This window comes from Larus michahellis, chromosome 1 (assembly GCF_964199755.1).
Source record: "Larus michahellis chromosome 1, bLarMic1.1, whole genome shotgun sequence".
NCBI classification, from domain to species: domain Eukaryota; kingdom Metazoa; phylum Chordata; class Aves; order Charadriiformes; family Laridae; genus Larus; species Larus michahellis.
Window position 1 is genome coordinate 131,563,478 of NC_133896.1, and position 13,460 is coordinate 131,576,937.

Genomic DNA, 13,460 nt, shown 5'->3' on the forward strand with positions numbered 1-13,460 from the left:
CCATCTGAGTTTTAGTGAAGGGCTTCAGGAGACGGTGGCTACTTATTATATCGATTCCTAAAGTTAAAGGATTGAAAGTGTTCTTCACCATTTAAACCAATTTTATAAGATGTCAGACATGTTAAGGAAAAGCCTTTGTTTGTCCCCATGATATATAAAATATTCCTTTTGACAATGGCTCTGGTAGTTAAGTATAGATTTAGCTCATTTAATTTTCCAGTACTGACATGGAAACGACTGCGATTTGCAAAATGCAGCACGGGCTTTGTCAGATTTCCTGTTGGATTTACAAGCAGACGCAAATGTGGAACATGTTTTGCCAGTGGGTACAAACCTTCCCTGCATTTCAATGTTTGATATTGTTCTACTATTGGGTGGCTAATGAGCATGTTGTTTGATGCAACTTGTAATGAATATGTAGAAATAAAAAGTAGAATATAGAAATGTTGTGGTTTAACCCCAGCCAGCAACCAAGCACCACGCAGCCAGTCGCACACTTTCCCCAGGATGGGGGAGAGAATCAGAAGAGTAAAAGTGAGAAAACTCATGGGCTGAGATAAAGACAGTTTAACAGGTAAAGCAAAAGCCACACATGCAGGCAAAGCAAAACAAGGAATTCATTCACCGATTTCATCAGCATGCAGGTGTTCAGCCGTCTCCAGAAAAGCAGGGCTCCATCACGGGTAATGGTTACTTAGGAAGACAAATGCCATAATTCTGAACATCCCTGCGCTCCTTCTTCTTCCCACAGCTTTATATACTGAGCATGATGTCATACAGTGTGGGATATCCCTTTGGTGAGCCGAGGTTAGCTGTCCTGGCTGTGTCTCCTCCTAACTTTTTGTGCACTCCCAGCCTACTTGCTGGTGGGGCAATGTGAGGAGCAGGAAGGGCCTTGACTGTTTAGCAACAACCAAAAACATTAGCACGCTACCAACACTAATCTCATCCCAAATCCAAACCGTAGCACTACATCAGCTGCTAGTAAGAAAGTCAATCTCAGCTGAAACCATAAGAAAAAAAGTTAGGTGCAGCAAATTTGGGCTAAGAATTGCAGAAATTTTGAGAAGAAACTTCTTTTTCTCCATGTGTAGTCTGATTCTTTTGAAAGTGTAATCATTAGGGCTATAGTAAATTCCTACCTCAAATTAATGAAGTGTATGTGGATCACCTCTATTAACAAGTATAACCACCTCTAGTTATATTTCAGTTCAACTAAAAAAAATCTACTTTTTCTAGTTTGTGTGAGAAAAGCAATTCCAAATTGTTCAGTAGAATATGTCATTGGATGTTTTAGTAAAAGTGACCTACTTTTTCAGTTTTCAGTCCTTTCTTCAGCAGTCTCCCCTATGTTTGTGAAACAGAGAGAATTGCCCAACACAGAATTTGGGATTCTGTTTGCTTCTGATTCACAGGCTCTACAAAGTTCTCTGCAAGAGCAGCAAAAAGGCCTGAACTATCTCAGCACAACTGTGGAAGACATGTCCAGGAAAGCCCCTACAGAAGTCAGCCAAAGATATCGAACGGAAATTGAGGTGATCCTTGGCCGCTGGAAGAAATTATCAGCGCAGCTGGTGGAACATTGCCAGAAACTTGAGGAGCTTATGACCAAACTCCAGCGATTCCAGGTTAACCAAACTTTTTCAGCCTCAACTACTATGTGGTGGCTTGTGGCTGTGTGACTAGAACAGAACACATTTATACACCTCAAGAAAGTAACACCAAAGTGAAATATCAAAACAGTACATAAGATGTACTAAAATGTTGGTTTGATTTTAGTGGGTCCAAGATTTTACTTGAATTCTGATTTTGTGGCTGTTTTTGTCTGTGTTGTTTCTATAGCAAAACTTAACTTCGGTTTCAGTGAAATTACTGCTAATATTCCTCTACCTACTTTTTCCATGTAGCTGAAGTATTTTTTCATGCAGCTGAAGTAGCTGTAACCATATTGACTTTAATGAATTCACTTACATAATTAAAGTCATTCGTAATATGGTAGTATCTTGGCAGCAGCTGCCAGAAAGCAGAAGCACATATGACTGACTGACACAATTGTGTGAATTTCAGGTATTTAGAATGTCGGCATTGGGACCTTACATTGTTTCTCTCATTATGAGGATCTCCTGTTTATACTTATTTGTATATCACATGTATCAGCATTACAGTGTATGTCTATGACTTAGATGTTATAAGATTTAAAACAAGTAAATTTTTGAACATATTCCTGTGCCATTTCTATATAATTTCAAGGGACAGATTTCAGAGGCATTCAGATTAACCAGTCACAAAAATGGAGAAAATGTTTTTAATTATTTTTTTTATGTTTTTCTCTTCTCACCCCATGCAAATGAACACTTGCATACTCATGGGGAATATCACAAAGGAAATTCTGAAGGTTGAGGTCCTGCAGCCATACTGAAAGCTGTGTTCTCACAGCGTGTTTCTTCTCAGTGTTGTCTCTCTGTATTTCTTCTATTTACAACACAAATATTTCTGTCCTTGGCTTTGGCTTGCTTGTGGTAGAACATGATATATGATTACCTCCATGTTGTGAATTACAATACAATAGCATGTGAACTATAATTGCTATTTTCAGCTTAATTCGATAGAGTTGTCTGGTCAGGAAAACATTTTCTGTCAAAGTATTCTTACGCTTCTGCTTTTGTAGAGGGAAAAAAACTTTTTAGAGAAGAAAAAAAAATACTCATTATTTTGTTGCTCTCAGTCAGTTTTCACATAAGCAAAGTGGACCAAAAAAAGGAGGAAACATTTTATCAGTTAATAGAAACATTAATAATTTAGCTACTGAAATACCACATTACTCTAAATTGTAACTTTGGCTCCATAGCTACATCTCTGACGTTTGAAACTGGCCATGAAATGAAGCTTAATGGTACGGTGGGATAACCTTGGCCAGCAGCCAGGTGCCCCAGCTGCTCTTTCACTTCCTGTCCTCAGCAGAACAGGGGGAGAAAACAGGATGGAAAAGCTCTTGGACTGAGATAAAGACAGGGAGATCGCTTACCAGTTACTATCATGGGGAAAACAGACAGAACTTGGGGAAAATTAAGATAGCTTTGTGTAGTGAGAAACAAAGACAAATATTAAAGCAACACCTCTGCCCCTCCCTCTTTTTCCTAGACTACACACCGTTGCTTTACTCCTGTATCCTCTCCTGCCAAGGGGTGCAGGGGAGTGGGGAATGGGAGCTGTGTTCGGCCCATACCAGCTCCTCTCTGCTGCTCCTTCCTCCTCACTCTTTTCCCCTGCTCCAGTGTTGGTTGGCCCGTGGGCTGCAGTCCTTCAGGAAATATCTGCTCCTGTGTGGGACTCTGCATGGGCTGCAGCTTCCTTTAGGGCACATCAACTGCTCCAGTGTGGGGTCCTCCACGGGCTGCAGGGTGGATATCTGCTCCACCATGGACCTCCATAGGCTGCAGGGAGACAACCTGTGTCACCATGGTCTTCACCATGGGCTGCAGGGCAATCTCTGCTCCAGCAGCTGGAGCACCTTCTCTCCCTCCTTCTTCACTCACCTTGGTGTCTGCAGGGCTGTTTCTCACTTCTTTTCTCTCCTCCTTTGCCTGTCGAGCATTTATCACCTTTCTTAATTGTATTATCACTAGGCATCACTAGCTGACCACGGGGTCAGCTGTGTCCAGTGGTGGGTCTGTTGGAGGGACCTGGAACCGTCTGTGTCCAGCACAGGGCAGCACCTGGCCTCTCCTCACAGAGGCCGCCCCTGCTACCAAAACCTTGCCACATAAACCCAATATAAATAGGAAAACTGGAAAGTGGTTTTATCAATAGCATAATGAAATATTTGCAATTGCACAAAACAGAGCAACACACTATGCTTGACAAATTTAAATTTTTGTCTTCCCCCCATACCCCCCCACTTTTGTGAATAGAGGTTTAGAGTTTCCCCCACTGCTCTTAAAAGGAGAAAGTCCTGAACATCATGACCATGCGCTGTAGAGCACGTATTTTTAAAGCTATGTGACCTATTGTTGCATACAAATCTTAGACTTTATATTTATTGCTGAAGTCACTGTAGTACACAGTTAATATAAAAGTCATTGTCATGTCAACTCCTTGAATGACTTATCTTCCAGATGATTGTTTTAGCTGTTGCAATTTATGGAATGTGTCAGCGTGGGATACGATGAAATCAGCATCGATAAATAAAATGCATTTACAGTCTGATTCAAAATGCAAGTCATACATTTGATCTTCATTGGTAGCTGGAGACTGATCTCTTTTTAAGTAAATCCCATCAGATCTATATTTTGCAGCATTAATGAACTATACTTAAAGTATTCCTGTAAAGGTATTAAAGTTTCATCATGAAATATGATTCTGAACTATTTTTACTGATTGATAATGGAATGCACAGTAGACACTTAAACAGTATTTCGGTAATTGCCATTCTGAAATATGCTGATAATTTCTGTATGATTGGTTTTATTAATTCAGTTCCTTTTCCATAGTAGCTTGTTGTTATATCAATATATCAAGCACATTAGGAAAATGTTCCGTTTGGTTATCTATCTCGTAATAGTTGCTAAGGCATTTTTGTACACATTTTAGGGCACAGTCTGTATTCTAATGAAATGCCCTTCTGTGTGCTTTAATTCAACTTTGCATTCAGCATATAATATCAATATGTACTTCGCTGTTGGTTAAAACAGTTTGATGAGCAAATGCTTTGTAATTTGTTTTTTGAACTTTTGTCATTTATTTATAGTTTTTATTTAAATATATGCATCTATACTTAAAGTGGCATTTTAAGGTAATTTTAAGTGACTTTTTAAAAACCTCATTCCACCTTTCAAGGTATTAAATTATCTATGTAATGTTGGCTGGGACTGATGGCATTCCCGCTTTTCAAGCATTTGTTGTTCAGCTTTTTTTATTAATTGCAAGGGTTAATTAAAGACTATGGAAAGCAAATTGCTGATTACAAATATTCTAGCGCTAGAAACAGTAACTGAGAATCAGTCTCTGAAATAACTCATTGAGTCATTATATGATTTGAGTTTCTGAAGTGACTCTGTTTCAGTTACTGTTTGTTGCTACGATTTATTTTTTTTCTTTCTGAGTAGTAAGGGAGTTTTTCTGTGTTGTGTTCTGGTAGAGAAACAGGCAATAGAGCATGCAACTTCCAAAAGGAGCCTGGAATTTAAATTGAAACGCAGGAGGTTTTGATAGGTGAGCCTGAATTGATTGCCAAGTATGAGTGGTCTGAAGCCGTACAAGGAACCCATGAACAGGCATGCAGCATCTAAGCGCAAATGATATCTTTAAGGCATAAACTTGAGAGCCGGAAAGCTGCCTGCTTGTAGACACATTAAACTTGGGCAGAAATGGTCAGAATGCAAGCTAAACAGGCGATGACAGTCCCAGATAAAATTGGTTTTGCTTGTTTGCTGTGTTTTTATTTTTCAGACAGTTCAATAATCTTGACATTACATTGCGATGAGTTTTAGTCATAGTGCCAGGATGAATTACACTATTGCCAGTCAGGTTCTGTGTGATGCAATAAAATATCTTTTTAATAAACAGAATGACACTAAAACACTGAAGAAGTGGATGGCTGAAGTGGATGTTTTTCTGAAGGAAGAGTGGCCTGCCCTTGGTGATTCAGAAGCACTGGAAAAGCAACTCGAGCAGTGTACAGTGAGTATTACCGGCCTGCTTGGCAATTATTCGTTTCTTCTCTATGAGCCTAGCTTATACAGAAGTTTCACAAATTATTACTGTTCCTAAAATAAATTGATGTTGTAAAGGGGGTTGTCTTCTGCAATACATTTGAATTTCCTGCCTTTCCTGGGTTTGAAGGAAAACTGAAAAAGCAGGAAATTTTAATACAGAGAGGAGGCATACAGTGACTGTATCTTTATGTATTTATAGCAGGAGCAAAACATAAAAGAGGTTACTTGCAGCAAATAATAAGTTAGTAGCCTTTTAAGGTAACCATTTATTTACTTTGTTGAGTTTACAAAATTTGCATGTGTATTTGTTATAAACTGTATAATCTGTGCCGGAAGACCTTTTTCTGTATGTTATTCACACATGATTTACAAGCTTTTCTGACTGTACTGAAAGAACTTGCAGGTCCTGTGAGTTATATCTTTTTTTTTTTTTTTTTATTCGCTAACCTTACAAGTTCCAGTATTTTGTCCCAGCAGAGTTTTAAGGCATCATGAAGTATTGATACTTCCATCACAGGGTTTACAAATTCTTCTGCCTATCCCAACAGAGTGTGTAAGTGCAGTGAATCTTGTAACCCATCGTAGTCCCTGTCTATATGTTCAGTGTAATTTACAAGTTCTGTCAATGTTCTGGCAGGATGTGTAAATATTTTGAAGCATACATATTGATCTTTCAGAACTATGAGCTCCTCAGACTTTCTCTCTTACCCCTTATGTTAGTAAAAATGATCATAAATTGTGTAGAACAACTCTTATCTCTACAGAGTAGTAAGTTACATGTAACTCCTTTAAAATCTGTCACCTGAATTTATGAAGAGTTTGCACAAATATTAGCCATTACCATCAAATATATAATAAAGCTACCAAAATCTTCATCATCTTTTATGTGTTTACGCTTTCATCCTTTTCTACTGTGTAGGAAGCCCAGGTAACATCTGCAGCACCGAAGAAGGCCTTAGGAAATAAAATTGGAGGTGGCAATTTAGAACTACCTCAGGGCTTAAATAGTATTCAACCACAAATATCATTCTAATAACTGGACATAACCAGAGAATATCACCATTCAGATCATTTTAAGGAAGTTATCAGGTGAATTACCAACCCAAGGGTAATGCTGGCATAGTTAATAAGATGAATTCACAATTTTCCACCATTATGATGGAATGCTCTTGCACAAATGCGCATAAAAGTTCTAGTCATTGTAATGGATATAATACATATAACGCAACGCCATACATGTGTCTATATAAGGTATATACATAACATTTAAAACTTTATATTATATATTTTGCAAATGAACTTTACCTGGTATAGAATACTGTATCACATTACAGCTGCTCATTCCTTTTTTATTTATTTTCATAGTTAAGTCTGTGAATTGTGCTCATTTGACTTGAGATCTGGACCGGAGGTCTCATGTAGACACATTTTGATAAGGATAGTCTATCTGAATACTTGTGTGAATGCTGCTTGCCTAGTGTTCTGCTGTTCCTTTAGGCTTTAGTAAATGACATCCAGACAATCCAGCCCAGTTTGAACAGCGTTAATGAAGTTGGGAAGAAAATGAAGAGTGAAGCGGAGCCAGAATTTGCTTCCAGAATAGAGGCAGAACTAAAGGAGCTCAATGTTCAATGGGAACACATTTGCCAACAGGTATCAAGTCTCCCACCGTGACTGGTTCATTTTAAAGTAATAATCACATTTCTTATTGGCAGAATTTGTCCTTCTATGCATATCCAGTAGAAATTAAACTACATTTAGACATATTTGGTTCACGTTAATTGAACTTCTATACCTGAAATGTTATTTAGTATGTAGCAATACATGTCAAGTATGTATCTTTATATTATAATAGAATACCATCCTATTTTTCTAACAAAGCTATATGGGAATATCTTAGATCTTAACAGAAATGTAACTTATGGCTCCTGCAAAACCAGCTTTCTGAAAGTGGTATGTAGGCATTTGCCAAAAAATCAAGTTCTGTATTTAGTCTGTTACATTTTATTTTGTGTCATCGTACTTGCGTATCATTACTGTAGATGACATAGGATGCTAAAGCAGTGAAGAATTCAAAATTCAGTAACTTGGATGTAAGAGTATGTGCACATATGCATGTGTGTAAATTACAGTCTCCAGTGGTCACATGAATTTGAGAGAAAGGGGCATAACAGGAAAGGACAGTTCTTTTATTTTAGTTAAAGGCATTTTAATAAATAATTTTACAGATTAAGGAAGCTAAAAATTAGTATTATTTCATTGATGGCATTTGGGCTCTCATCCCTTATGACAGCTGAAAGGAAACGTGTTTCATATTATATTATTTTTACTTTTTTTCTACTAGCTCATTCTGTTGTCTACTCTTTTTAACAGATATTTGTATAATAGTAAAGCCATTACCTTTCAAGGTGGTCTAATGTTTTCTTAAACTTATTATTTTCACTTTACATGTGGAAAATAGCCTCCATGTATTTTTCTGATAAACATGGTTATCAAAAAAGTTGATCTTTGACATCTCTAAGACATTTTATTGATCCAGACCTGTAGTCTTTCCCTTTCGACTAATGTGGAGGTTTTAATTGCTTATTTTGTAATATTGGTAAATCGGATATCCTTGCACTTCTGTCGATATACATGCAGTTAACAGATTGGTGAGAGCTGACAATTGGCATTCAGATACTCTTTACAGGTGATGGGAGATTACCCTCTCTCCTGGTGCTGTGACTGAGGAAGAAGCAATGTTGCAGGGCCACATGTGGTTCTGCTTTTATACTTGTTGAACACCACCGTTTTATTGTTACTCTGTTTTGCTCTGTAAAACCACATACGTGTAGAGCAACATTTCTGTTTAACAGCCAGTCCTCAAGAAGGGGTAACAAAACCAGTAACAGTCAGAAAAAACAAATACTAAGAAATAATTCCTCCTGGTGATACCGAAAATAACATTTACTTATGTAGCATCACAGTGCAGGATGTCTGAGTGATCAGCTCTGCGTACCCAACTTTGAAAAATGGCAGCAGTGTGACTAGCTGGTTTTGTTGCAAACTTTTTTTATGCCATTGGAAGATGGCTCAGCCAACGGCTCCATCAGTTATTGGCCAGTTTTGATAAGCTGATGCGCAATTCATAGAATCATAGAAAGGCTTGGATTGGAAGGGACCATAAAGATCACTTAGTTCTAGTTCTATACATGAGCTATATAACATAAGTTATATGGCCCCTGTATAGTGAGTGGCGAAGGATTTAATAAAGGTATTTTTCCTTTTAAGATAAGTGGCTTCTTCCAGTATCAGATTTCTTTTTTACTTACCTCTCTCTTTAGGTTATACACCTTTCTGAGCAGTTCAATAATGACTTCGTCCATAAAAGAAAGATATGCATGTTGCTTTATTCTCTAGCAAGTTGCATTCAAACTGCTTAGAAGGTTATCTGACTTTACAACTCAAAAGCCTCTGGTTTTATCCTTGGGTGCACTTTCAAGATCTCCTGTGGTTGTTCTTTTTACATCTTTTAAAAGATAGTCCCTGGATGATGTTTTTTCAGATTTGTTTTCTGATGACCTCAGCATATGGTGTAGAGTCTTGTTGTAGGATCGTTGAAAACTCATTCTGCACAGCAATGACTCACTAAGAAAAGGATGTATACACACATGTAATACTTTCTTGATTACCTGTTATTAATATCTATCTAATTACTTGTTAAAATCTGCCTCATTACAGCAATGTTATTAGTATAGCATTTAATTTGGGTTCTTTTCAGGCTAAAATTTTGTCAAGTTTGTACAGTAGCCTTCCTTCAAGTACCGTGTAATATTTTCTTTCTTAAAGGCCTATGCTAAAAAGGCAGCATTAAAAGGTGGTTTGGATAAGACTGTGAGTCTCAGAAAAGATTTGTCAGAGATGCATGAATGGATAACGCAAGCTGAAGAAGAATACCTGGAAAGAGATTTTGAGTATAAAACACCGGATGAATTACAGAAAGCTGTTGAGGAGCTGAAGGTAAAAGATTAACTATTTTCATGAGCTGCATTTAAAGTTCTTTTTGAAGTTTTCATTATAAAGAAAGTCTACTCTTTCATTTAGAAAGGTGCTTTTTGAGATCTACTTGTTATCCTTAAAGAAGTAGGCAGCTTGAAGTAATTTCTATTTGGAATATGTTGGAAGACATTTAATCTTTCACAATACTGTGTTGCTTCTTTTTCCCTCTTTGATTTATTGGATACTTGATTTTGATACAACTTCAACATTCTTTTATTTAAGGAATAATTCTTAAGAATCAGATGTTAGCAGCAGTTTACTGATAGAGTGAAATCAGTTCTATGTCTTTTTATACTAGAGGAAAAAAAGATTTAGTACTTCAGGATGCGTGTTGGTATGTACTAAGTATGCGTGATTTATTATTTTATTTCTTTAATATAGCAGTGTAGGAACAGTATATTTTTGTCTCAAGTAAATAATGTTTCTTTCATGTGGGATGAATATGGCCTTTGGACAAAAAAGGACTAATTTGGGATACATGCTGGAATACACTGTTGCGCAGCCACTGGATGTAGGCTTGATTTTTATTTCATAGGTGAATTGTTTGGCCTGTGCTATTCAGGAAGTCGGATTATATGGCTTTAACAATCTATCCAACACTTTGTTCGCAAACTCTTCATTGTCCTCAGGGTTTTGCCAGTGTTTTGAGATTATCTGACCATGCAATTGATGATCTCTTTATGTACCGACAGAAGTGACTTGATGCTAGTTGGAATATACAGAATCTATAGAAATACACAGAAGAAGTTTGATTCATTGTAAATGAGACAAATATATCAAAAGTACACATCTGCTGCAGAGATACAGTTCTTTTTTAGTAATTAAATAACAAAACTCAAATTTATACATTGCACTGCATAATAAAATTCGGTTGAATAAATAGTTTTAGACAATCCCCGTGGATTTCCTAGTGAACATTCTGTACTTCTAGCTGAAGTATGGGGATGTTCAAACTGTGACACCTCGACCTATGCAGATAACCAGATCACTTGTCATGCATCCCTTCACCTGCTTCTGATGATCCTTTTCCCCAAAGGCTTGCAGCCACCCCTCCTGTCACACAACAGCCAAAATCTGGACCAGAACTCTTTGTTCATCCTGCAGCCCATTTCTTCCCACAGCTAGGAAAGCAACCTAGTAAGCTTCCTCTGGCGATGACAGCCTGATGCCAGTCATTCTGGCTCATGGACTTCCTCAGACTCAGAGAGAAAGAAGGTTGTTGGGAACAAGGTTTCATTTTAGTGTCGTCAGGAAGTTCTCATCTTAAATTCCTGTGAAGACCAGTACATACTGATGACATTATGTATACCATCACTGTGTTTTCAGTAGTAATATGACTCCAGTCATAGACACCATCCCATTGTCAGAGGAAACAATTCTGACAATCTGACGTCTTATTAATGAGACGACATAACAAGGGGAAGAGTAGCAAAAGGTAGAGGAAGAAAGTTGGGAATCGGATTGATCAGTTGTTGTGGTTACATAGGCTAAAATGGGGAAAAGGTGGCAGGTTGGTGGTTCCAGATCAGTTACATGTGATTTGTAAATTATTGGTTTTAATTTACAATCCATTTGCGGTTCTGTGTCCCTCAGATCTTTGTTTCCTGTGTCTGTCCTCTGTTAAGACCTTAGGCAGATAAGTTTAACACAGAAAGTGCTGTTTGGCAAAATGTTCCATGTTCACTTTGTCCTCTCTTCATGTTAGGTTAATGTTCACTGGTGGTGAATACTGACATTGTTTTTTCTATCTCTGTAAAGTGTAAGAATGAAATTAACATTAATGCTGTGATGAAAGTGTAAAATATACACTGGAGAAAAATGATTTTCTCAATTTCTCTTTAAATGCAAGTTAATAACAATGGCAAGGAGAGGAAAATCAGTCAGAAGTGTTTTCCTTTTTTTCTATGTTGCTGCTTGTCATTATACCTTTAAACCAGTGTAAGTGGATTTGTAACACAACAGATTTTTGGGGTTTTTGTCATTTGTGGTTCATAAGGTATTATGGCAAAGATATTTGGAGCATTTCTTGGGAAAAAAATAAATATTGAAATGTTCTACTATTCTGAGAGCTTCAGAAAACTAAATAGCTGTGAGAAGATGTTAAATCATGTTGAATATCATGTATTGGCAACAAAATTAAAAAAAAGGTTTTTTGGATGTATTCAAGATTATGTCAGAAAGTCTGAGAATTAAATGGCTCTTGGCTTTTTTTGATTTTTTGTGTTTTTGTTGTGGGATCATTTTTCTTTTTCCCTCTGAGAGAATTCTGTCAGAGAGAATTCTAAGAGCTATTAGAAATGAGTTTCCTTCTTAAATTAGGACTACAACTATTTTTTCTTTTTTTTTTTTTTTCTTTCCCCGCAGAGAGCAAAGGAGGAAGCCACGCAAAAAGAAGTGAAAGTGAAGCTTATTACTGATTCTGTGAATAGTTTTATAGCAAAGGCTCCACCTGCAGCTCATGAGGCTTTGAAAAAGGAACTTGATGTTCTAATTACCAGCTACCAGCGACTCTGCAGCAGACTGAATGGAAAGTGCAAAACTTTGGAGGTTGGGTATCTTGTCAGTCGCTGTATTTATAGCCCTTCTAAGTGTTGAAGTAAGGTAGACAGCCAAGATGTATTATCATATGGTATCATGAGTAGCCCAAGGCTGTCTTCGCTTTATGAGCCATATACCTAAATCTTGTTGAGATTTATATATGCTGGAGAGTTAAATTAAAAGAGAAACCTCAGACATGCTCTTAGGTGAGAGACAGCAATGCCTGCCTAGGGTTCTTATCCCTCTTGAGATTAAGCCAAGCATCTGGCTTCTATAGCAAGCCTGTGACGTTGTCTTCACCAACTCCTCTAGGCTTCTTTCTTCCGTGGCTAAGGATTTTGATTAACTGACCCTGGAGATTGTGTTATCTGAGCATGGGAACAGAATTTGGTCTGCTGGCAAGCTGAGTATGTCTGACTCATTTTGAGTTGACCCTGCCATTTTGGCAAACTCCATTACAGATTCTTGCCATAGGACTATTTGCATATTATACAGTGGTCACAGTGAATTAGGTATGATTTTTTGTTGTGAACTAATTTGCAATAGCTAACTTCATACAGGACAATTATATACCTGGGTAAAATTTATCTCCTCTAAATTTCATTGTGGAAAATTAGGTGCATAATCTGGATTCCCTCTGATCATTGATGTTGTTTTTGTGTGGTAATATCCCTCTGTACCCTCCTTCTAGACTAGGCACATTTGATATGACCAAAGATAGGTGAGAAGAATGACACTCTGGGAAACTTTATCTGCAAACAGCCTAATGCATCTCAATAAAATTATTTTAACATCTACTAACAAAAAAGGAACAATGAAAAGATGATTTATGGACATTTAAATGTTCCGCTTGTGTATAAAGTGCTATCTTTATCTGCTTATTTAAGTATCTTCAGGCACTGTAAAAATAAAATATTAGACAATAATTTAATTCCAGGAGAGTAAGAACATAATTTCATTTTACAACATTATGTTTAGTACTCTAGCACTTAAGTGTTCTGTAAATTGCACTAAATGTTGTTTAGAATTAATTTCTGTAGAGACTTCAGTCAGAATTCTAGAAAGCAGTGTTTTTAGACATTATTAGTCTGTGCTTTAAGTGATTAGTACACAGAATATATAAGCAACCTAACTACATCTTGTAAGAAAGACTTAAATTTATAAGTTTTT

The 13,460-nt window shown here is 37.1% G+C and overlaps 1 protein-coding gene across 6 annotated transcripts in view; it reads left to right on the forward strand.

Moving 5' to 3' along the window:
• Window positions 1–13,460, forward strand: part of DMD (dystrophin) — a 1,292,219-nt gene that overhangs the window by 558,247 nt on the left and 720,512 nt on the right. For all 6 annotated transcript variants that reach the window (XM_074604145.1, XM_074604126.1, XM_074604154.1 and 3 more), the window contains 5 exons: window positions 1,416–1,628; window positions 5,566–5,679; window positions 7,212–7,367; window positions 9,543–9,713; window positions 12,117–12,299. In XM_074604145.1, the coding sequence (XP_074460246.1) occupies window positions 1,416–1,628; window positions 5,566–5,679; window positions 7,212–7,367; window positions 9,543–9,713; window positions 12,117–12,299 (837 nt within the window). The remainder of the gene's footprint in view (window positions 1–1,415; window positions 1,629–5,565; window positions 5,680–7,211; window positions 7,368–9,542; window positions 9,714–12,116; window positions 12,300–13,460) is intronic.